The sequence below is a fragment of the Rhododendron vialii genome, chromosome 1a (genome assembly GCF_030253575.1).
Source record: "Rhododendron vialii isolate Sample 1 chromosome 1a, ASM3025357v1".
Lineage (NCBI taxonomy): Eukaryota > Viridiplantae > Streptophyta > Magnoliopsida > Ericales > Ericaceae > Rhododendron > Rhododendron vialii.
The window spans coordinates 40,550,458-40,575,734 of record NC_080557.1 but is presented as its reverse complement, the minus strand read 5'-3'; the positions used below and the strand labels follow the sequence as shown (position 1 = coordinate 40,575,734).

General features: G+C 37.2%; 1 protein-coding gene across 2 annotated transcripts; it reads right to left on the bottom strand.

The window, feature by feature from the left end:
• Positions 1-483: 483 nt before the first annotated feature.
• LOC131333189 (uncharacterized) lies at positions 484-20,821 on the bottom strand. 2 transcript variants are annotated; one of them, XM_058368717.1, is made up of 11 exons: positions 20,549-20,821; positions 10,307-10,629; positions 7,977-8,054; positions 7,251-7,828; positions 4,545-5,168; positions 4,296-4,450; positions 2,196-2,398; positions 1,953-2,086; positions 1,548-1,873; positions 1,356-1,459; positions 484-921 (listed from the first exon to the last, which is right to left on the bottom strand). In XM_058368717.1, exons 2-11 carry the CDS (start codon positions 10,608-10,610, stop codon positions 851-853), a joined length of 2,577 nt encoding a protein of 858 aa, XP_058224700.1. In that variant the 5' UTR covers positions 10,611-10,629; positions 20,549-20,821; the 3' UTR covers positions 484-850. The 2 variants fall into 2 exon arrangements, with proteins under 2 accessions (XP_058224700.1, XP_058223939.1); XM_058367956.1 differs by having other exon boundaries at positions 20,556-20,816.
• Between the last annotated feature and the right edge of the window lie 4,456 nt (positions 20,822-25,277).

The following is a 25,277-nucleotide window of genomic DNA, read 5'->3' as shown; positions in this document are numbered from 1 at the left end:
GGGGGGGGGGGGATCCTAAAATCAGCCCATTGTCACCCTCCCTGAGGGATTCCAGCAATTTACCTTCATTAAAATTCTCTTGAAAAGAGAGAATGCACTGATCACTCTATCCTCTTAAATTGTTACATGTCCTCTCCCTAACTCCCTAAACCACTACTTTTCAAAATAATAAAACAAATAACAATTAAATAGAATATTAAAAGAAGAAAGAAATAGAGTAATATATTAAGACTATAGATGCATAATAGAGAGGCCAATACAGTGAGTATTCTAAAGAGTGGCTAGCTAAAATAAAAAAGCGACTTCTAAGAAGAATGATTTGGTCCATACAGATGCGGATGCTCTAACAAGAAAATGGAAACAAAAATAATGGATTGCAGAAAACTGGCCTGATAAAAGCATGCATATATGTCTGCTGAATATCTATAACCTCAAATAAACTGGGACTCGAAACACACTTAATCATGGCAAGACCATCTCGCAAGATTCAATGACTTTTGATGTATTCTCTTCTTTTATTCAGATATGATCCCGACCAGGGTAGAGCACGATTTGGATACAGTTCATCGAACAATAGGTACACGATTGATTTTCCAGGTCAAAGGACATACAACAAATAAGATTTCCAGATCACGTGTTGCAAAACTAGCTACAAGGCTTCCTACTTTAAAAAAATCACACTTAGATTTCCGGGCTCTCAAGAGGAACAAAAGATGTATACCTCGGTTGTCTTTCTAAAAAGTGTAGCATTTCTGTGGTGGAATAATGTGCAAGCAGCAATTTAAGGATGTTTTTCCTGCTATATATAGAAGAGAAGTCCAGGAAAGGATAACTCCGGACCAACCACATCTTACATAATCCCTGCGGCAATGCTGGACGTTGCATTTATCTTCAGCGAGTGCTCAGGGACATATGTCACCCCTGTTAAGCCAGAAAAGAATTGTTTGTAAAATTTGCTCCGGTGGTTAAAGTCGCACTATGATCTAGAAAACCGAAAAAGTTCCAGATAACTACCTAAGGTCTATGACCACATTAAAGGTCTAGTCTCCTACCATTCCCCACATTCAGGGAAATTCTTTTGGAAAATTCATTTCACACCCTCATAATTTCTTTGGACATTGCAGCTGAAACCCTCTGTACTAACTGTATGCAGTCATGCTAACATATCTCAGATTTATCTTAAGTATTGACAAATTAAGCACACTAGAAATATTGCTAATCTCTTTTTGAATCTTTCTAATGTTTAGTACTCTACGTGCAATAAGACAAGGATGTGGTTGGAGTTTGAGAAAATAAGTTAAAAGCCTGGACTTTTACCATGAACGACGAAGTGTAAGACAAAAGCAGAAAAATACCTTTCTCCTTAACATCAACCTGTAACGAATCAAGCGTAATAATGCCATCAGTCAACGGGAGAAGCTCAAGTTTGATCGTTGCCGTGGACTGCGAAGGGACACATCTAGTACAACCACAATAAACTTAATCAACAGTCTATCTCATAGATACAAACAAAAATGAAAAAGAACAAGAGTAGAGTGATTCCTTACCCAAGTGGAACTCTACTCTGCAACCATAAATGCGTGCAACCCAAATCAGTACTTGGAAGGACATCAGAGATGGGTACGGCACTGTCTCCATTCTGTCTCTGATTTTCCAAAGCAACAGATGTTGCGCTGAGCCTCTGTGTTGCTGAACTTCCTCTTTCACCATTCATTTTTCCTGCCAACTCAGAATGACCAACAAATGGGCTCATTGGTGTTGAGGGAGAAGAATTCAAGGACACCACTGAAGGAGGTGAAGTAAACGAGGCCGGAGCACGCACTGTTAATGTTAGATCCTCAGATGTTAAGTTGGAAGCCTGAAGAGTTAAGACCTGAAAAATTGAACAAAGTTAGGGAGAAACATTTCCCGAAGTGCTAGTCAAAACAACTCTTCAAAAACTCACTAGAAACCTGAACGGGAAGCTGAGGGACTCTTTCATTGGGACTTGGATTTTGTCTTGACATTTCAGACGCAACAGAGATCATAAGATCCCTTGAGATGCGTGGTCGCCAACTAGTTGGCTGCTTGAAGAACAATTTTGATTCTACACATGATGCACGAAACAGACGAAACATCCAGTTACAGTAAGATCAATTAACTCCAGCGGATTTTTTATTCCTAAGAACAGAGCAACAAAAAGCCAATATAAATACCAGTATAGTTGCACCGACACGATACTAGAACCGCATACTGATCAGCAGTTGAAGCATTCTGTTTTCCTTCCAAATGGGTGACGGGCAGACTCAAATTTGATCCAATCTGTGAATGTGATGACTGATTTCTTTCTACATGAGCCTTGGTAGTCTTCCACATTGATGTTGCTGGTTTGAGAATAAAAGAGTGTTCTTCACCTCTCCTGCATAAAACATAAACTATTGAGCACAAGCAGCAACTGAGGACCCAATAACATGAGCCTCTCTTTTAACTTAAAAAGCCAAACTTCCAGCTAGCAGATACATATATCACTCGGTTGTACATGTACAGACACACACACACACATATACAGTATACCTATGTACTAAATAGTCATAAGTAAAAGTTGTCTCCAATTTCATGCTTATTTTGGTAGCAGGGATGGAAAATTTGAAGGAAGAACAAGCTAGGATGGGGATGGGAAAAACAAGGGGGACAAAAACCTATCTTTCCACCTATTTGGTTTGAGCAAGAAGGAAAGGAATGTTTATGTGTCCTTTTTAACAATATGTTGTATGGCCATGTATAAATAAGAAAATGGGGCCAAGCCTCCCTCAAAGACGATGTGTTAATTGTAAGGGTAAAATGCAAACTAAAGTTAATAAACCCCCAGCAGCCTTCTCTTCTCTGCTTGCTGTTACAATTATACGGATGGATGGATTTTGTGCCACCACAGGGATCTGTACTCTGGACAGATATAACTACATACAATGATTGAAATTGACAATAGTATCAACGTACCAAGGGGAAAAAATGAAGACCAAACATTGCTGAATCCAATTTTGGTCAGAAATTTGCCATTTTGGGGATATATAGGGTCGAATCCGTGAAATGGACTCTTCACCAAACCCAGAGGAAAACAACAAAGCAAAGAGAATAATTATAAGATAAGTAAAGTAAGAATTTACAATTTTACTGTCTCTCTGTAGCAAAGAAACTTCAATAGATATTTACTACATCAAGTTTCGTGACAGGTAAAACTTATTCCCAAACAGCCAAAATATGATTGACGAAAGAAGTTAGACTTCAGAATACCTTCGGATGAACCTGCTTTTTCTTAAAGAAACCCCATGATTACTTAGACGAACCCTTAAAAGTCCATAAACCCATCTGGTCCTATACCAGATCAAATAAAAACAGATTCTAACAAAACAAGCCCCATTATCCACTTTTAGAAAATGAGCAAGGCCTTTCCAAGACCAAATTTGGCCTTCTCAAACTCTGTCCTTCTATAACAAACAAATTAAACTTTTGGATCCAATCCAACTGAGGTGTTAAAGAATAAGGATAACAGTCTTTATTGTAGCAATGACCTTGAAGAAGATTTTAAGGTGACCCATTAACCCTGTCAAATCTAGTAACTTTGATAAGTATTGCATTTAGTACAGGTAGACCTGTTGTAACGAAAGTTGACCCTACTAACTATGGCACATCTTTCATCACAACTAATAACACCACCACCACCAGAATACTTTGACAACAATAGTCTTCACTGGTCATTTATATTAACTTGGATATTGAAACATTTCAGCTGTTACAATAATAAGATTGATATATCATATCTTGACTAGTTTTCAAAACATTTTTTATAAGTTTGCATTACTTTACAACAAATGTGTTTTAGATCTGCTAGCTGCAACTGTTAGAAATTTTAATTTTTAAATAAAATCATCTCAGAGCATGCAAATTTCAAGAAAAAAGGCTAAGTTCGGTGACTTCGGTCCTGATGTGCATGAAGCTATTTCAAAGAACACAAACATATCCCAGAATACAACCAATTTTACTATCGCAATAGAGGACAAATGATCCCATTAAAAAGCATATAACTGACTAATTATGTCTCTGTTTACATGTATCTGTCATTGATCAACTTTGAAAACAATTTTACCAAACTCAGTTCAAAATGCCTAGAGTAATATTGTGACAATAAACATTCTATTCATTGCTCAAAAGATGTACACATAACAAATATTACCTTTCAGGTTGTGAATATCCGGGGTAACAACTCGTCCTCAAACAATCAATCATCATAAATAAAGATTCCATAGACAGAAAACAACCTGAGGGCAAGATTTGGCAAGCTGTGGCCATTCCCAGCTTCAATACATGCAATTGGTAACGAAATGTGTGGTCCACCTTTGGATACCTCCTCAAAAACAACTGTTATGGTATCCAAATATATCACAATATCTGGTGCATGGGCAGGAGAAACATTCTACAAAATAAGTAGAAGTCGTAAATATAGTGTCACAAGACTAAGAAATGCGTCTTCAAACACCTTGATCACAAAAATACCATATAAACCCCACCTTTATCTGAACACAAAGAAGGTCGTCTGTGTTGCAATCAGCTGCAAAAGAATGGATTTCTATAGGTTGAATGATTTCAATTTTCCTTCTCCACCTTCTTCCTGGTATGTAAATGCCCTCCAATCCGCATCGAACGGAAAATCTGTCGGGCTCTAGTGATACACCTCGGAACGATAAAAGCTCTTTACTCCCAGGTTTCACAGACTTCTGAGAAGAGAACTGGTCCCAGTCTTCCAAATCAGTGTTTGGTCTTGAACTGGGGGTTGTGACAGAAGGAGATGATTCCGTATTTGAAGGAAGCGAGGACATGGAGTAACTTCTAAAATGACTAAAAGAGAAGAGTTGGGAACCAGATGAAGCAGAAAAGTTTGACCTGGTTGATGTGCTACGAATAGATGAATTGGAACTCAATGTAGGAGGAGATAAAGGCCGGGATGGAAGGGGAATAGAATTATCCAATGGGAGCAACCATTTTAACAGGTCCCCGCAAGGATCCTGATTTGCACGTAGTAAGTTGTTTTCGGTCTCATTAGCCAAACTTCTAGCCAGATACTTCTCAAACTGGAATATTTCCAGGACAGGATCTCTTACAAAATCAACGCCAACATTTACCTGTAAAAGCACCTGCATTTCTCCAAAAAAGAACACAAAATGAGAATGAGACACCCTCTGGCAAAATATCATCCTGCCATAACGGGAAGATATATATTCAACACACAAAAGTCAATACACACCAGGATTGTAAACAGTAAACACGTGTAATAAAGAGAAGGTTGCTTAAAAATGTTTTCTCAACTTACTACAAGTTTAACCTCTTGTATAATTCTACATTGCCAATGCAAATTAGGATCAAGACTCTAAAACATATGGGGATCTGCCTTGGTCGAGGAAGCATTTGTAGAGGACTACGAAGCAAAGCTGCAAAAGAAGACTAAAAAAAGAGGGTGGTTTGATGTAGGACAGCATTGTTGGTCTTTAGGGTCATTGTTTCTTGTGGGTGAGGGCTAGCACTTAGCAAAATTACAGAGTTTTAGGCTTTTAGGAAAGGGAAGATGGGAGGTTTTGAGCATTGTGAATGAGTGAATAAGGTCTGCTTCTAAGCTGTAAAGGTTTGAGGAGAGGAAAATGAAAGAGAAGGGACAAAAAGGATGATTGATGCAGGGAGGCCAATTGAAACACGGGAACAAACACACGATATAGATAAAGCTCGTTGCTTTTCTTATTATTAAAACTCAACCAAGTTGTCCTAAGGCTTACAGTGCTTACGAGATCCGTAACACACTAGGAAAACAATAACAAAAGACAAACACTTGCCAATAAAACCTAAAATACAAGATAGGAAACTGAATTTCACAAATTAGCAAAAACAAAAAGATACGACCAAGACCTAGTTCTGACTTCTAGAGAACTCTGGAAACTACTAATTCTTGTTGACAAGCAGATATGAAAAAAGAAAATCAAATTAACCCAAATCAGGAACTAGAACTTTGCAGTACCTAATTCCTAACTAAATAATGAAAATCAAAATATTGAAAACTATTTCTGTACTTAAAACACAATTTTTCTAAAACAATCCCATCTACATCAAGATGCTGGGAAAAGGAAATAACAACTAGAATAGCTTAAAACTCAATAAGCAAGTGTTTGAAAGGTAATATTAGGACCCACAATTATTCAGGTATAAAGATCGTCAACTATCAACTTTTAGTGTAATTCTCCAATCAAAATCCAATCGCGCAAGATTCTACCAACCTTTCAAAGAGCAAGGTGGTTGTTGCCACTTGCCAACGATAACCTGTATGCCTTTGCTTGTGCAATCCTTGACAGTTTGAATGAAGTAATCATTGCATCTTATATTACTTTTTAATCCGATACGATCACCATTGAGCATATAAACAAAATGATAGGCATTGCCTTAGAGAACTACTCTGATTCAAACAAGAAATCTCAACCAAGCCCAAAAGAAATATTATGGGCACATAATTACCAAGAAGCATTTTGGTCCCCCACAATAAACTAGGACATTTCCCAGTGTGTCCATGCACAAAAATAACCAGAGTGGATCTTCATCCTTTGTCCTATTACTGAAACATGAGCTCAGTGAACGAAGAGCCAAAGTGCAACCATTCTTTTCATAGAAAATAACAACATTTGATTGAAGAAAGGAATTAAGGGAATGCCACCCGAATACCAAAATGGAAAGGAAACCATCCACTACATGCTTCATCTGTTTCCCACACGTTAATGCTCGTATTCCGTTTGACAATATTTTCTTCTAAATGTTATTTTAATTTCTTAGCAAAGATACCAGAATGTATATTCTACTTTGGCACAAGATTGACTAATGTTCTTCATCAGGAACTGAGCATCAATGATGAAATAAAAGTTATTTGAACCAATTTCCATTAAAACGGATGAAGTAATAGCCAGACATTGTACTGCTAAATTAAACAGTCATTTTCTGTTCCTAGATCTGATAGAAAGTTTCTCCCACTATGTAAGGTACCAACAAATCCGGTTGAAACTTTGAAGACCAGATAAGCTCCCTATCACATGAGAAAGACAAACAAAGACAATAGTACGCTAAGTACCAAACACAGGGATTCACATTGGTAATAGAAAAGGAGGAAAATCGATGCTTGCATCCTTCTTCTCTTTATGGAGGCAGCAAACGAAAAATCAACATAGAATTTTTTTGAAACATACCATTATGTCTCCATTTGAAAGGGAGCAACACTTGACAGCATTTCTCGCCAATCCACCAGATACGCGAGCATCAAAATTTCCTCTATCAATAACTACACTTTGGGAGCCCCGACTTTTTGTAGTTTTCCTGGCTCCTGTACTATCTGCAGAGACCTTATCAGCGATCATCTCAGAAGATTCAAGAGATTCTTCTGGAGAATTTCTCTTGGACCAAAGTGGCTCATCTGACTCTGAAATCCGAACAAAGAAGTGGGAATTCTCAAATCTTTGCAACAATGCCTGAGTTTGTCTTCTGTGATCTTCCATTCTAAGAAGAGATTCACCAGAAGAAATATCCTTCGGTGCGTCAATCTTCTCTTCTAAAAGGTTTTCACCATTCTGAACTATGTCATGACTATCTGGACTCAAATCCACATTTTCACAAATAGTATGAGTCTTGTATTCACTGTTTCCATTTTGTTTCTCAGTGTTTTTTCGAACACCATTTTTACTCATCATTGCTGCAACTTTAAATGGAGTTATTATTTCTGTATCCTGCTTAAATGCGGACAAACACGCCAGGATATGGACTTGTTCACCTAGAATAAGAAAAAAGTTCAGATCTCAGTTGAAATAAAAGAGCCGTCCAAGACTCCAAGCAACACACACAAAAATATTCCAATATGAAATCGTGTTACATGTCAGCAGTAAAAGCAAGGAATTCCAAATTCAAGAAGGAAAGCCCACCAGGAAAAACAAAGCTGCGGTCCAGTAAGCGAAATGAAAGAATGTCAGATGCTTCACTCCAGTTATCAGGAAGCTCTTCTACAAAAATACAAGCAGGCATTAAATTTAATCCAGATAAAATAAATCCTAAACACCTTAGTGGAGCTTATTCTTATATAACTCAAGAGATTATGTAAAAGACATAGAGCAGCAGAAACTTATCTCTAGGACTTGACATGCACTTCTTTGACATGTAGTAGCCAAAACGTCATTTGAAGTCTCGGGCATTTCATCAAACAATAAAAACCAGCTATAGGAACTCCAATAACTAATACAAAATGAATTACGATGAAAACATATACCAGAAAAGGTCTTAACGGTACAAGAGTTCTACTCAAAGAAGATCCACTGTATTTATTCTTATGCTGGAAATTGGTATCTCTTGAAATTCATAAATCAAAAGTTTGTCATGGATTTTAAACAATGTTTCATGGACTCTATACAATTTGTGGCATGTCTAGTTAGGCCCCGTTTCTGCTAATCAAAAAGTTGTAGACCACAACTTTTTGGTTTTGTGACTTTTGTGCTTTATCAATTTTTTTTTTTTTTTTGCATTTGTTAGTTTTGGGTATTATTGGTTCATCTCGATGAGAGGAATCAGAAAAGTAAAAAATTGTAACTCTTACACAAGTATTTTTTGAAATATCCAAGAAAAGCCATATTTCCAAAAATACTTGTGTAAGAGTACAGACTTTTTACTTTTCTAATTCCTCTTGTCGAGACGAACCAATAATACATAAAAAGTTCAACGCAAAACTAACAAATGCGGAAAAAATTTGAATAAGGACAAAACCAAAAAGTAGTGGTCTACAACTTTTTGGTTAGTGGAAACGGGGCCATAGACAAGCCCCCAACTACTAATATATGGAGTATATGATGGTCAATATTACGATATAGCTATCCATAAGACCTCCATTTCATGCATAAAGATATGTATCAAAGTTGTCAATTCCATTCTGTACCAGCCGGAGCTTAAACGGAACACAAAGCTAGGCGATCCATACCGCTTGGAATACTAGGCTGTTCTGGGCGATACCGGCTGTACCGGATAATACCGGGCTGTTCCAGGCATACTCCGGTTTTCCGTCCGGTACAAAATGACACAGAAATTTGAAAACGGCAGAGAAATTTGGTGAAGTTCAGAGAGTAGTAGTTGAAGACGATGAGGACGAGGACTCTGTTCTATGGATTGCGCCGTCCAATCACGACCCACACCTCCTCTAGCCGCTGATGGATTGCGTTTGCTGTCGTGGACTCTATTCTATATCAGATTGGGGATGGGGATGGCAGGGACGTTCTCTGGCTTCGTCTTCTTCTTGATGATGATGGAAGAAGTAGTAGCAGTACCTGGACAAGAAGTCGTTCGATGGTGAAAAGCAGAAGTTTTATCCATGGGAAGCTCGTCTTTTTTGACGTCTGCGGTCGTCCTGCTGATGATGATCTGTGGACAGAGTTTCTAGAACCCAAGGGGGTTGTTTTCTAATTAAAAGAAATTTATGGGCTTATATGTGATTTTGCCTTGTTTTCCCTACCCCAAACGATTAAAATCATCACAATAGGATTCCAACTTTGGGGAAAAATTTTGCAACTAGGTAGACATATATCGAATATATTTAATATTAATTAATTGCGGTAAATCCGGAACGGTACCGAGACACAGACTGGTACGAATACGTACCATTCTAGTAGAGAAAACGGTACACTGGCTGGCACGGGATTGACAACTTTGATATGTATACCCAATTCAATAGAGATAATGATACAATAATGGATAGATCATGGAGTTCTTTTGTTCTTTGCCCCTTTTGTCCATTTCGATCAGTAGAAGAGTATCTGATGCTTTGTAGAAAGTACATAACAAGAAGCACGAAATGTAGTTGTGTCCTTGGCTACGAAAAATAGACAAATGGAACTCTTACCGTGTAATGAAGGTTTGACCTAACGTGTCTAAAAAGGCATAACAAGCAAATCCATCAATATCTTATTTCTTTTTAATTTTCGAGATTTGTGGTTGTTCTTAGTAGAGAAATAGACCTGGTTGTGTGCTTTCCTACTCTCACTTATTAAGGATATTTCATTCACAGGATTACATGGCGACCCTACACAAAGTCGTAAATTAGTCATATTCTACTTGCTGTGGACAGAAAGGCATGGCCATAATGAAAAGATATGTACCTTCTTATAGCTTGGCTTTACAAGGCAGTATAGATTGAAAGGCAGACACATCTATATATGCTAGAACCTTTTTAAACAATTTAGAGAAATAACTTAGAGAGACGATGAGGACGTACTGTATGGAACAGTTATCCATCCTTCATCTTCAGCAACGTCAATGTGATTCTCAACAATGGGAGTGTCACTCTTCGAACTCGCTCCCATAACGCTTCCATTTTCACCCCAAATTCCATCAGTAGGATCTTTCCCCTGATCTTCACCTTTGGAATTCTGTGGATATGTATCTTCAGCCATAAGACCACCCAATGTCATTCCATCCTTTGAAGCATAGTTTGCATCAGTCATGTACTTTGAGGAAACAGAGGGCTGCTCTGCTGCTGTTGCTGCAGCAGTCTGAGCAGGCCGCAGCAGAAAATTCATTGTCCCACCAAATGTATTTCTGTAAATATCAAAGAAAATATCTCATCACAGCTTTTGTTGGATATGCAAACAGATGGCATCCAAATTCACATACAAAGGGAGAACCCATTTTGGTTTCTTCCTCTAACTGATATTGCACAAGTTTTCTACTTTAACAAATTATTCAAAGGACATTTAGATTTATACATGGTTCATTTAACAAATCTATGGCTTCCAGGATAAATTTGGAAACAAGTTACTTTAAATTTTAATCGCTGCACTTTAGCAACTCCCCAACTGTTTCCCTCAATAGCCTGAAAGTCCCAGAATCTAAAAACTACCATCTTATTGGCTGTGGTGCTTATATAGTTCTCTTCTAATTGATCTTGATGAATGGTGGTTCCGCATCAACAGAATGACACAGCTATTAGACTCTTCAATGGGCTCCTAGAAAGTACTTAAGCTGCAATCTGTGCTGTAAATATCCAGGGGACCTCACTCCCAAGTTAGAATCTCCAAGAAACCTGGCTCCCAATGAGAACAGAGCCCACTCCCAACCAGGGTAGAACCTCCCAAGCATATAAATTCCAAAAGAACCAAAGAAAAGATACCAAACAATAGAAAATAAGTAATGATAATATATTTAAAAATATTAACTTAAATTTGCTCAAGTACTTAAAATATTTGCTTATATTCACTAAAATAATATTTTCTAGTTGTCACAAATAAAAAATTGACATGTATGCTAGAACTAACAACGAAATAACGATTTATAATAACACACACAAACACACACGCTTCTATAGAAGCTCCAAATTTTAGATCCTTCTATATCCTCGCTCTCCTGCACCTACTCCTACACCTACACCCTCTCATGCTTCACGCAACTAAGCCCCTTCCTCTTCTTCCACCACCTCACCCCAGCATATTAAGGGTTGGAACTGGCAGATGTTGAATCATCTGCTCAAGGTCAAAATGGCAAGGATTTATTTTTGGAGTTATTTGTGAGTTGAAAGGCGGACCTTGCGGAGCAGTAAAGCTGTCCATTGTGGCCCGAAGGTTATAGGTTTGATTCCCGAAAACAATCTCTCTACTTGCGCAGATAAGGTAGCGTACATCAACCCTTCCCTAGACTTGAGATATGCAAAGTTTTGTGCACAGGATACACTCTTTTTTCGGTGGTTGAAAGTTTCTACACTTTCATTGTTTCCACCCAAAAAGAGCAGAAAATTGTTCAAGAGGGAAAATTTACTTCATACAAGTTACAACACTATCTTCTTCTCCCTCAAAATTGATAGAGACTAATTTTTCTTATTCACTTCCTTTGTTTATGCGATTCTTATTAAGTTCCTGATTTCATACTCCCTCCTCCATCCCACATTAATGTCTCCTACTAAAATCCATGCATTTTCAAACCCAAAAAATATATATTTATATATAAATTATTTTTTTATTCTTTTACACCAAATTAAATTGATTAATTGAGTACTTTAATTTGGTGTAGAAAAATAAAAAAAAATAGAAGTATGGTGGTACTACTTTTTTAATCACAGCAACAATAACATCACCAATATGATTTGTTTGAAAGTTTGAAAATGCATGGATTCCCGTTGAGGACATTTAGAGTGGGACGGAGGGAGTAATATATACTCGAGGTTTTCATGAACGAGGCTTCAAGGATGAACAATATGATAATCAAACATGCAAACCATTCACATTGTTTATTGGTAAACGAGAGAGGAATACTGCCTTCACGAAGATGACAATCTTGAGTATGTCATTGTTTCCTGGTTAATCAAACTTGGGTTTATTTACATGCACAAACACAAAAACTGCTACATACATCTATTATATAACTTAACATCTTTTTGTGAACAACTTTGACGCTGGCACACATTTTGCTTCTCGCAAGAATACGCACGGATTTGTTAAGACACATAATAAATACTTTGGACAGTCGCAATTGAGCTCTGTAACTTCTTATTTACGGAACAGCCGTAAAGAAGATTTCCTCACATTAACAACCCTAGAACTTGATCCGTGTCTCGAATTACTCCCCGTACTTGTACATTTTTTCGGTTTTAACTCTAATACCTCTATTTTTTGTAACATTATTGTTGTTGTGATTAAAGAAGTAGTACCATCATATTTCTATGTCTTATTTTTTTACATCAAATTAAAATATTCAATGAGTACTCTAATATGGTGTAAAAAATTTAAAAATTAAAAATTAAAAATATATATATATTGGATTTAAAAATGCAGGGATTTCAGACATTTAATATGAGACGGAGGGAGTATAAATCAAGAACTAAATAAGAATCACAAGACTATTGTTTGCGCAAAATAATCAAAAAAGAAACCTTTCTGACGCAAGTGGTTGATGCGCAAGCTGAGTCTAAGACCCTAGATTGAAAACTGCCTGCTGAGCCTTGAAAGCCAGTGAATACTAAAGCCAGTAAAACGGTAGCTACTAAAGCGTAAACTGCTCGGATAGTAGGTGAAGACCATAAGAGAAGATTGCCCTCTCGGTAAGGAAGAGGGGAAAAAGGTGCTGTTATCTGTCTCACACCGCTACCACTACTTTATGCTTACCATGCCTAGCTCCACGCTAATGAAGTCACTTGGTCCTTACCAGGGTAGAGACTCCGCCTTCTGTCACTTCTTGAATACTTAAGTTTTCTTACTTTTCTCCACTTTTCGAATAGACTTCGACGAGGACTGAGTTCCAAGGGTGGAATTACTCAAGGTGTCCCAGAATGGATTTGGCTTCTATGCTTTAACTCAACAAAATAGATTGCCAACAACACTCGACATTGAGCTAACTGAATGAAGTCTTCAAATTCCGGTAAGGTAGGCTAGGAAGTTCTTGTACCGACCTCCAAAGCGACGAATTCTTAAAAGCGCCCCATTTGAGCATTTTCATTGACCTATACGCTGCCTATGAGCTAGCGTGAACATGCTTTCTGCGTAAAGTAAAGAAAGATTGCTCTTGTTGACTGGGGCGAACCTCTTCTGGACTAGTTGAATGTTTTGCCCTCTTCCCCACTTACCTTGGCTATTTTACCCAAATAAGGGTGAGCCTTCTTTCCCATCATTAAAAAAACACAAAGTGGAAAGGCTGGAAGCTTTTGGCCAGCAACTAGCTTTATAGGGGCTTAAAGGACAGCTCTTAGACCACGAATCAGTTGTCCCCTCAATGCTTAAGGAGAGATTTTTGTGGAAAATAAAGGTGTATGTCATGGGCCCTATTCTCTATTTGCCAGGCGAAGGTCAGTCTTTGATCTCCCGTTTCATTCTTCCTGCGTCCAGGCATAAATGCATAAATAGAGTAGAGCGGCTGAATCGCTATCTCTGAAATGTCGTACTCTCTTTATCTGATATGAGGATTCTGTATGCTTACTCAACAGGAATGCATCAAGAAAACTGCCCTTCCATATAGATCGTCGTGGCATGAACTTTTTCAATTATTAGGTAGCAAACAGGAAAAGCAAACAAAAGGGCCCTTATGTGCTCTAACAGAGGGCTTGGCACTATAAAGAAGTCGAGATACCGGCAACCTTATTTTATTGGCTTAAGCATCCGATTTTGTCCATGAGGAGGAAGAATACCGGGTTCTCGAATCCCCTACATGTGAGGGTGGTAGGCTTTATGCCAAAAAGAATCCCAAGGACACCAGACTGACAAGCCGAAGCGCTCACCGGCAAAAACAGGATCTAATTGAAGAACCAAAAGCACCGATGAACGGAAAGCCTTCTTACGCCTTATTAGCAAGAGTTTTTTCCGTTAGTGAAGCGAGGCCTCAAACATCAAACTAGCATCCTGTTTTTTTATCTCAAAGAGCCAACCGAACCGAGGTCGGGGGAAAATGAGTTCTCATTCACAGCTAACTAAGCATTCGTTCGAAGTTGACAAGGGAAACGAGGTTTCTTTCTTATCACGTCTTGTTGAATTAGATTGAACAGGGGGTTTGCTATTCGCCCTGGCAGTTCGATTGAGATCCTAAACCTTAGGAAACCTTGGAACAACCTCCCAGTCAGGTAAGGAAGGGAAAGGAGAGTACTAACCCTTTAGTCTACGGAAGGAGCCTTGACTTCACTCTTTTGTCTCAGTGAAGGCGGAAGGGAAAGAAATTGCTACTCTATTCGATGGATCAGGAACAATCGAAAAAAGCCAGACTAGATCTGATGTGCATGAAGTCTCCCCTCATAGGTCGAGTACTCCTATTTGCGTCGAGTAACTACTGCTCTCATTTGCGTCAAAAGTACTCTGAAGTTCTTCGGATCGATATACTGTACGACGTAATGGAGATCTTGATCTAGATCCAGCTAAAAGGAAGATAAACGTAAACAGGAGTCAACGGTTGGCCATAAGGGATTCAACTCAACAGCTGTGAACAGGCAAGTTACTTATGAATGTAACCACAATTAACATCACTACGGTCAGGCTATCGAACACGGAGTCAAAAGTGAATTACGAGTCGGACCAATCTGCGAATTTTTTGGTTGCTTTTGGCGGATTGCTTACTACTAGGTTGGATCGGATGTCAACCTGTGGAGTTTACCTTCTTGGAACTTCACGAATAGGCTGGAGTCAGCAGGAGCAGGTGCAACTGAGAATCCACTTTGCACTAGAAATTCCTCTCTTTTCCTCTGTGGTCCTCCTTAACTTGCTTACAAAGGAAAGGGGAACCGGCCGAAAATCTCAGTTGATCGGAAGCTCGCTCGGTCCAACCGAGAAAGTAACAAAGTAGCTATTTATGGTCTCTGACTCTGTCATTCTTTTGTTTCAAAAAATGAGTTATATAGGGCGAGTCGAGTTTCACTCTGATAAGGTAATGAATTCCATTTAGGTTTGGGAAAGGTCCGCCAATTCCTCTAAGCAAATTGTGCACCTAAATGGAATTCGGTTGAGAAATATGTGATTCTTATTCAGTTTCTGATTTATACTCCCTCCGTCTCTTATTAAATGTCTTACTGAAATTCCTGCATTTTCAAATCCAAAATATATATTTTTTTATTTTTTATTTTTTAATTTTTTTACACCACATTAAAGTACTCATTGAATATTTTAATTTGATGTAAAAAAATAAGACATAGAAATATGATGGTACTACTTTAATCATAGCAACAATAATGTCACAAAAAAAAAAAAAAATAGAGGTATTAGAGTTAAAACCGAAAAAATGTACAAGTACGGGGAGTAATTCGAGACATGGATCAAGTTCTAGGATTGTTAATGTGAGAAAATCTTCTTTACGGCTGTTCCGTAAATAAGAAGTTACAGAGCTCAATCGCGACCATCCAAAGTGTTTTTGGACGATCCGAATTGAAACCAATTATGACCGGTAATAATTGATTGTGATTAACTTTTTCTAGGAAAAATTTCAGTAAAATCTGGATCGTCCAAAACTGAAATATGGACACGCGAACATCTCCGTGAACAGCATGTTCACGTCTACGAGAAAAAGACACTCTCTGTTAATGTAATTGTTGAAAGACATACTTTTGGTTTTACGCCTGAATTTCTGTTCGATCAGAATCAGAGAATCAGCCCGAAATCTTAAACTGAACAAGTACGGTCTCTCTCTCTCCCTCACTCTCTCGATTTGTTGTTGCCTTTGTTTTTTGTAACAGGAGATTTGAGATTAATGTATGGGGTCTACTAAAAACAACGGATGTCCGATCCACAAGCCAAGAGTGGATCCATTCAAGATTCAACTCCTGTGTAGACATTTTATACATTTTAGTAACCCTAGTTTTTAGCATTTTCTGGTGGCTTGAAGCCGTGGCTTTCTAGGCTTCTGCCCAGGCCCGGCCCTATCTAAATCGCTCCCAGTACAACCACACCAGACAACATCAACCACTGTGTTCTATTATTGACGGTCTATGGAGCACGGGTACCGGTACGCGGTACGGGTACGGGTACGGGTACGGGTACGGAAAACGGCAAAACCCCAAAAAAGTAGGGTACGGGTACGGCGGGGGTACGGCAAATAGATATATAATTTTTTTCTATTTTTTATTGCTTTAAATGAAATATAAACCCATTTTACCAACAAAATGTAAGATAGATAAAAGTTCGAAGTTCATACATCAAGTTCAACGTGCCTAGATCAAAGCTAGACGAGTTCCTTGTTCCTTACATACCAACAGTACTTACAAACATTGACTCAGTGTAAACGTGTATGTGTCTATAAAAGAGAGAGAACTTACGTCTTCTGTTCCGATTTGGAGCCCTAGACCGCTGCCTCTTTCAGTGACTCAGTAAACGTGTATGTGTATATAAAAGACAAAAAAATTACACAATAAGCCCATATTTTATAATTATTTACAAAAAAATCCCTGAAATTTTGGAAAAAAAATCATTTTGGGCTAAAACGTACCCATGCCGTACCCATGCCGTACCCTTGCCGTACCCATGCCGTACCCAAAATTATCAAAAGTACCCGATCAAATTTTGCCGTACTCATGCCGTACCCGTACCCGTACCCGGTACGGGTACGGCGACATTTCTGAAGTACCCGTGCTTCATAGTTGACGGTTGACCACACTCAGCTAAAGTAGGTTACTACTAGGTCATATAAAGCATGAAACACTCGAAAATTGGAGATACTTATCGTGTTCTGGACCATCTGATTAGGAGTAAGCTGCATGCTTATGTTGGTACTAGCATTTGGCACAGGCGATGTATGTGCAAGTGATGAGAAAACCGCGATGAAACAACCATTTATTAGTGATAGATCATAGATGCATGGTCTTCTGTTGAGGAGATCAGAAGAAGAAAAAGCGTAGATGCCATGGTCGTGAGCTTTTTTTATTAGAGCATCTCCAGCCCTGACTCAAATTTGAGTAAGAGTTTCATTTGGTATGAATCTGTCTACAAACTCAAATCGAAGCACAAATTTGGTAAAAGCTTTATCAATGGTAAATTGTGAAGAGCAAAACAAGCCTTCAAATTAGTAAAAAGTTTGAGTCTCCCTTGATGTGGTTAAAAATTTGGGTAGAACCCGATATGATATGAGTCAAGGATTGAAGTGATGCAGGCTAAAACCCGTGAGATTAGGATAATCTCGAGATGCCACTCAACCGGGGGTAGTGAATGCCACTCAACGCTACTAATTGCAGATGCCACTCCATGCGACCAAGCCACACGCTTGATTGTAGGAGTCGTCCTCAACTCCAAGCAAGACACACTTGCACAATATTTTCAAAAACACTCTCTTCTCATTTCATTAGATTAGCTATTTATAGGCATTACAAAGATTACACTTCCAAGATTTAATAAAGTCTAAACAATTTCCAACAAGACCTTCCAAACACCTAGACCACTATTAAAACAAAGACACAACTTACTAGATAGTTAATATTATTTTATGTTGTGCATGTGTATCTTTTATTTTACAAAGTAGATGATCTGGTGTGTAGAGTTCGGCATGCGCACAGAAGATCAGATCATCGGTTCTTGTGAAATATAAGATATGGTTCACAGTCTTAGATGGAACTGGACACACCATCGATAGGACTGTAGTACAATGTTTAGTAGGCCTGTCTTGACTACAGGGAACGGTCTAGTTCCAACTCATTGTGCTAGAACACTTTGTGTGTATTGAACGGGACCGCATTGAGATAATTGTCTTTGTACTAACTTTATAAGACAATTGGAACCTCATGGTTATTATGAATGCTTGTACTCTTAATCCAAAGATAATTATTAGAGGTATATATTTAATGTGATTGACTTTGATTCATTAAAGAGTGAGAATCTTTATATGGTCAATAGTCTCGGTGAGTTCGGTTGCAACATTATATATATGACAACTATTAATTATTGATGGAATCCACGTCTCAGTAGGGATTGATGATACCCCCTTGAATAAGCTTATAAGTTTCGAATATGTCAAACCCTGCAGGTGGATTTTGTATCCAATATGTCGAATAAGTTAAGCGGATAGTCTCCATGTAAGATGTTGATTAAGTGGGAGATTGTTAGTAATTTATTTTAATCAACGGGTACTTATAATCTTACGTGGGGAGATTAATAAGTATTTAATATCATGGAGCTTGTAATATAATTGAGATAAGGAAAGGAGTGCAATTATAATTCTGTAGTGGGGTGAATTATAATTAGTGAAATAAAAAATAGAATCCTGGTGGGATTAGGTTTTCTTATTTACACTGGGAGCCCAACCTTATTACTCCTTAGGTCCCTATCGTAGCCCTATATATACTAGTTATGCTCTCTAGGACAGTTACTTGATTTTTCTATTATTCACGAAATAGTGAGAGACCTAGAGAGAGCAAACAGATCACGATGGAGTCACACTCGGTTCGTGTTCTAGACGTGCAGAGAATATGATAGAAGATCATAAGGTGCGGTCGAGCAGTATTCGTGGCATACAGCAAGGTGTGTTGTAACTAGTTCAACCAGCGTTCGTTACGCGGGAGTTGTGGTAAAACCCTAATTCCGCCTTGTAGTGTTTTGCGGTTTTTTTGTTGTCTAATTTGTATGCGTCATTACTGGGTTCTGGAAATCGTTTCCCAACAGTGGACACAATAAATACTTAGACCAAAAACTAAAAGTCATTGACTAGAAACTTGACAGACACTTTGAGTAGAAACTATATAGATACTTTGAACTTATTAAGATAACCCTTTGTCATCCGCCATCCACATGGCTACCAAGGCTTAGCTCCTACGTCATGAAGTGACTTTAAAGGGGTTTTACTCGGAATTTGGTTGCAAAATGTTGCTAATTACCATATTCAATTACCTGTATGCCCTTCGCCATTCAGAGAAGCTGTGTTCTAGGAAATTGAAATTCGCGCATATTCTTTTTTGTTGGTAACAAATCCGTGCGTATTCTTGGAAGAAGCAAAATGTGTGCCAGCGTCAAAGTTGTTCACAAAAAGATGTTAAGTTATATAATATATGTATGTAGCAGCTTTTGTGTTTGTGCATGTAAATAAACCCAAGTTTGATTAACCAGGAAACAATGACAAACTCAAGATTGTCATTTTCGTGTGAAGGCAGTATCCCTCTCTCATTTACCAATAAACAATGTGAATGGTTTGCATGTTTGATTATCATATTGTTCATCCTTGAAGCCTCGATTAGGCGAACATGAAAACCTCGACTTCTTCACCCGCATTTTCACTTGTATGGTTGTTGAGAGGGGATGATGATTATAAGGAGCTACCAGTTGGTTGTGATGGTCCAGAAGGACCAGAAGCATCAACTGGATTTGTTGACTGAGCACCCGAACCGACAGGTGATTCAGACATATTTAATCCTAAGAAAACACCAGATGATTCAACATACAGATGATACAACATAAAAACAAATTAATTATGTGCATCTATCTGTCGGTCAATCTATCTATGCTCCTTATACAACACTGTCAACGCTTTGTATTGTCGAGCAAATAAAGAAAAACACTTAGTTGACTTCTACTGTCCAAAATGTCCTCTAATTTTTATGCATATGGCTTGGATAATCAGATAAACTAGAGGAGAAAAAAAATAGGGCAATCTCGACCTAGTTTACTCAAAGACCAAAACTGTAACAGAACCAGATTCATAGAGTAAAACAATATTAGAAAGACAGAAAAAAAAAAAAAAACCATATTAGATCTAGCTCAAGGCTCAAGGCTAGCTTGCTCAAACATATTTAAGAACTCGGATTTAGCATCACAACGATGCCTATTTTACCAGTTTCTTGGACAACTACATCATCTGGTTTGAAGAAATTTTACGAGAAAGAACATGAGGGCTTTCGGGGGGATAAACCTAACCATGGTGAAAGAAACCCAGTTTAGATCTGGTTCAAGAAACCCCGGAATACCCACCAATTATTGTGGGTTTTTTTTCTTGTATTTCTTTTTTTTTTAAATACAGTTATACAGATATAAACTCAATAAATTGAAAGAGAGAGCTAGAGATTGGGCAGTAAATGACTTACTGTTCACCTTCTGAGAGAGAGAATGGATTCTGGAATGTTGGAAGGGCACTTGCTGGATCGAAGATAGCTACCACTTATGGGATGAATAGCTCCAGAGTACTGTGAGAGAGAGAGACCTCAGATCTAAAAATCGCCGCCTCTCCCTCGCTGGGAAGTGAGAAGTGAGAAGTGAAAATAGGAGAGATTATTGTTATACACGAACCCTCGCAAACATACTTAAACGGCCACGAATGAACAATGGACACAGAAGCCAAACTGGCTCTCTCGCAACTTGTCTCTCTCACCCCCAAACCCAATTTGCCCTTGTCCGGTTTGGTGGACTCCTATTGATGATTTTTTTTTTATGATCTTGTAAGGCCCATTTCGGATTCAAAAAAAAATTATGCAAACAACAAATTATTCTTAAATAATTTTTTATGAGTTCTTAAAAAATGTTAGCTCAATCCGATGTTCGTAAGGGCTTTTTCAGCATTCATATGGGCCGTACAGATTTTATAAGGGAAAATGATGGTCAATGACGTGTTTTGATAATTAATATCCGCCAAAGACATTTTCAGTATTAACAAATATTCTTAGTTTATCCTTGGCGAGTATTAATTATCAAAATATATCATGAGCCGTCATTTTTCCATTTTATTATAAGATATCGGATTAAATTAATTTTTTCAGGAACCCATAAAAATATTTGAAGAATAACTTGCGGTATGAATTATTTTTTGGAGACCTGAAATGGGCGCCACAAAATCATAAAAAAAAAATGATGAATAGGAGTGAAGGGCCCTGTTTGAAACCTTCTGAAAATTTGATTTTTTATTTTTCGAAGTCCATTATGGGGTCTACCTTACAAATTCTAAAACAACCTATCAACTCTGAAACAACTTTTACCGATATCGGATTGAGCTAATTTTTTTTCAAAAACCCATAAAAAGTATTTTAAGAATAACTTGCAATTTTGATCATCTTTGTAGGACTCATAATGGGCCAGGAAAAAATAAAAATAAAATTTAAATTTTCAAAAGGTTTCAATGCTGAAAAAGCCCTTACGAATATCGGATTGAGCTAACATTTTTTAAGAACTCATAAAAATTTATTTAAGAATAGCTTATTGTTTGCATAATTTTTTTGAGATCCGAAATGGGTCCCACAAGATCATAAAAAAAAATCATCAATAGGAGTCCACCAAACCGAACCAAGGGCAAACTGGGTTTGGAGGTGAGAGAGACAGTTGAGAGAGGGAGAGAGAGAGAGCCAATTTGGCTTATGTGTCCATTGTTCATTGGTTGGCCGTTTAAGTATGTTTGCACGGAGGGTCCGTGTATAACATAATCTCAGAAAACCCTAACTCAGTAAGTCACGTATGGGTGTTTATATGGGGTGGGGTAATTTTGTAATTTACTAGTTTGGTTCAGTTCGGGTATTGGTTCGGGTATCAGCTGAACCAGAATCGAACCGAAACCCATTCAGTTATCCTGTGTGCGAACCATACCTGTACCCACAGGAAAAATTTCGGTTATGGTTCGGGGATAATTTCGGTTATCGGTTTTGTTCAAATTGCCATCCCTATAAAAAAAGGAAGTGAATAAGAAAAATTAGTCTCTATCAATTTAAAGGAAAACTTAAAACGGCGGTAAATGATCGCCGGTAAAAGTTTCAAACTATTAATGGTGGTCTTACAACGGCTGCTAAAGGTTTTTTCCTAATATTTTTTTAAAAGTGTTGAAATTTGAACCTGCAACCTTATGAATACTACCAAGTACTTAACTACGCAGCTACCAAAAAAAAAAAAAGTTTTCCTAAGAAAATAATAATATTTATGTTATAAATCACAATTATTACAAGCTCTTTTTGGTTTATCGGTATTAAACAGTCACTTTTATCAACAGTTTCTCGTTAATGTTGTTAATAGTTACATTTACTGGCGGTTTTACTCCCACTGTTAATAACAACTATCAATAATTAACTTTTGCGCCGATTTATCATTACCGACGGTAGTAGCACCCTTTATCGATGCTTTTATTACCACCGGTGAAGGCTATTTTTGGCGCAACGAGAGACCATCATATATGGTAACAAGAAATCCTCTGAATCGAGAAACTACTGTATCCACATACCCATGTATTTTGGGTCGTTAGATTGTTTGAGATAATTTTTTTTATAAAATTTTTGTCCGATCGAACGGTTAAAATTTTCTCGGTATAAAGGTATATATGAATTTCAGAGTAGTTGTAATGTAGTAAGCACTATACTTGTACTTCTGACTGTTTGATTGTGTTTTGAAATCTTTTTTGAAAAATAGTAGGGGTAAAAAATGGAGAGAGATAGAGAGAGAAATATTGGAAGTAGGAGGAATCTAGGGGGAATTTTTTGAAAAATTCTTTTTGAGAATGGAAGAGAACAAGGCAGGTCCACTGGCGACGTATTTAAATTCTGAAAAAGGAGCCGTGCCAAAATCATTTTGAGGACAAATGCCGCCCGGTTATTTAAGGAGATTTTTACCGAGTTGAGTTTTGTTCACTCTTATCCTCCTTCTTATTGGTTGAAATGATGTGGATTCAACTACAAAGTGATGTCATGCTTACCAAAAAGTGTATTGTACGGGTGGGATCTACACCATTTCAACAAATAAGTGGGAGGGTAATGTTAACAAAATTGCACTCGATTTTTACCTCTAAGTACAAAAAAATGAAACTTAATTTCCATTAAGGAAAGATGAAATACTTAATTCTGATAAATAAAAAAAAAAGACGAAATACTTAATTACCACTAGGTCCACTTTTACAAAAATATATTTACCATTAATGGAAGTGTTACCCTAAGATTTTAGGATATTCTAGGGTTTTATGGTATTTTGGTGGGTACCCTAAAATTTTATGGTAGCCTAGGGTTTTAGGGTTTAGGATACCCCTAGGGTTCAGGGTACCATAAGATTTAGGTTTTAGTCGTTTTCATAGAGCTTGGGATTTAGTTTTAGACATTTTCATAGGAGTTTTAGGGTGCACTTTTCTATTATAGGATTTTAACGGTTTAGGCACTTTCATAAGGTGCTCTAGAGGTTTAGGCATTTTTATAAGGTGTCATAGGATTTAGGTATTTTCATAGAGTGCCCTAGGGGTTAGGTACTTTCAAAATTTATGATTTTAGGCACTTTCATAAGGTTTCAGTGTTTCATTAATAAGAGGAGACCTAGTGCGAGTTTTGTTTGGTTTTCATTTTTAGGTATTTTAGTTTTGATAGTAGGTGGAGAGAGAAATAATTTTATGATTGGACAGATGGGTAACGAGTAGAGAGAAATATAGAGAAATGAAAGTAATAATTGGAGAAATAAGATAAAGATTGAAGAGAAAAATATGGTAATGATTAGAAAACAAAACCAAAACAAAGTTAAAATGGAAAACGAACAAAACATTTATATTTGGAAAAAAAATTGTAATAGTCCTTGTAGTTAAATGTTCGTGTCAATTTGGTCCTTGTAGTTATAATTGGCTCGATTTACACTTTGTACTTTTCATTTTGTTTCAATTCGGTCCAATTACTAATTTCCATTAGTCCGCCATTATAGCAAAATCATATGGCCCCCTTTTTTGGGGTTAAAACAGACCCGTTCAGCTAAATAAGCTAACTTTCTTATTTTTTGTCCTTATTCAATTTTTTTTCGTATTTGTTTGTTTTTTGTCAATTTTTGGGAGTTATTGCATCGTCATGACGAGAAGAATCTAAAAAGTAAAAAATTATTATAGAAATTCAATTTTTTTTGAATAAAGACGAAAAAATTGGCTTAGGTTTATTTTTCAACATTCCTAGTCAGGAATCAGTGCATGGGCCAAGTGTAGGAAAATAAATGGAATGACAGGGCACTATTTTTTGTAACCACTTGGGTTGTTAAGTTAGGTTTATTGTAACCTAGTTGAGTGGTTTGTTATGTCTATGTATTAGGTTATGACATGGTAAATTTGAAACTGAGTTTATATAATATTCTGACTTTTGGACATGGTTATTTATCATGTTGTGACTTTTGGATCTATATCATATTGTGATTTTTGGACATGGTTCTATATGTATTTTCGGTACTATGCAGAAAAATAAGGCATTTCAGTATTTGTCCACAAGTTAAACATGTAGACAATATCAGTGGTTATGATGCCTTATGGCTGATCATGAAAATGCTGAATTCGATGACAACTTTTTGTAGAAAATTATAACCAAATTTATTCACAAGTGCCTCCTTATCAATGGAGGATGGAAGAAGAATGAGCTGTGTTTGGTTCAGATGTATATTAGGGCAAGAGGAGAATGAGTAACCCTATTCAGCTAAATAAGCCAACTGACTTTTTTTTTGTCCTTATTCAAATTTTTTTTTTGTATTTGTTAGTTTTTCGTCATTTTTTTGGAAATTATTGCATCGTCATAACAAGAGGAATCTAAAAAGTAAAAAATTACGATCGAAATCCAATTTTTTTGAATAAAGACAAAAATAAGCCAATTTTTTCGTCTTTATTAAAAAAAATTGGATTTCGATCATAATTTTTTACTTTTTAGATTCCTCTCATCATAATGATGCAATAACCCCAAAAAAATTGACGAAAAACTAACAAATACGAAAAAAAATTCAATAAAGATAAATAAAAAAAAAGCCGAACGAGTCTATTTTAACCCCAAGAAAGAGGGCCATATGATTTTATTGTTTAAAGGACTAATGGCGGACTAACCGAAGTTAGCAATTTGACCAAAT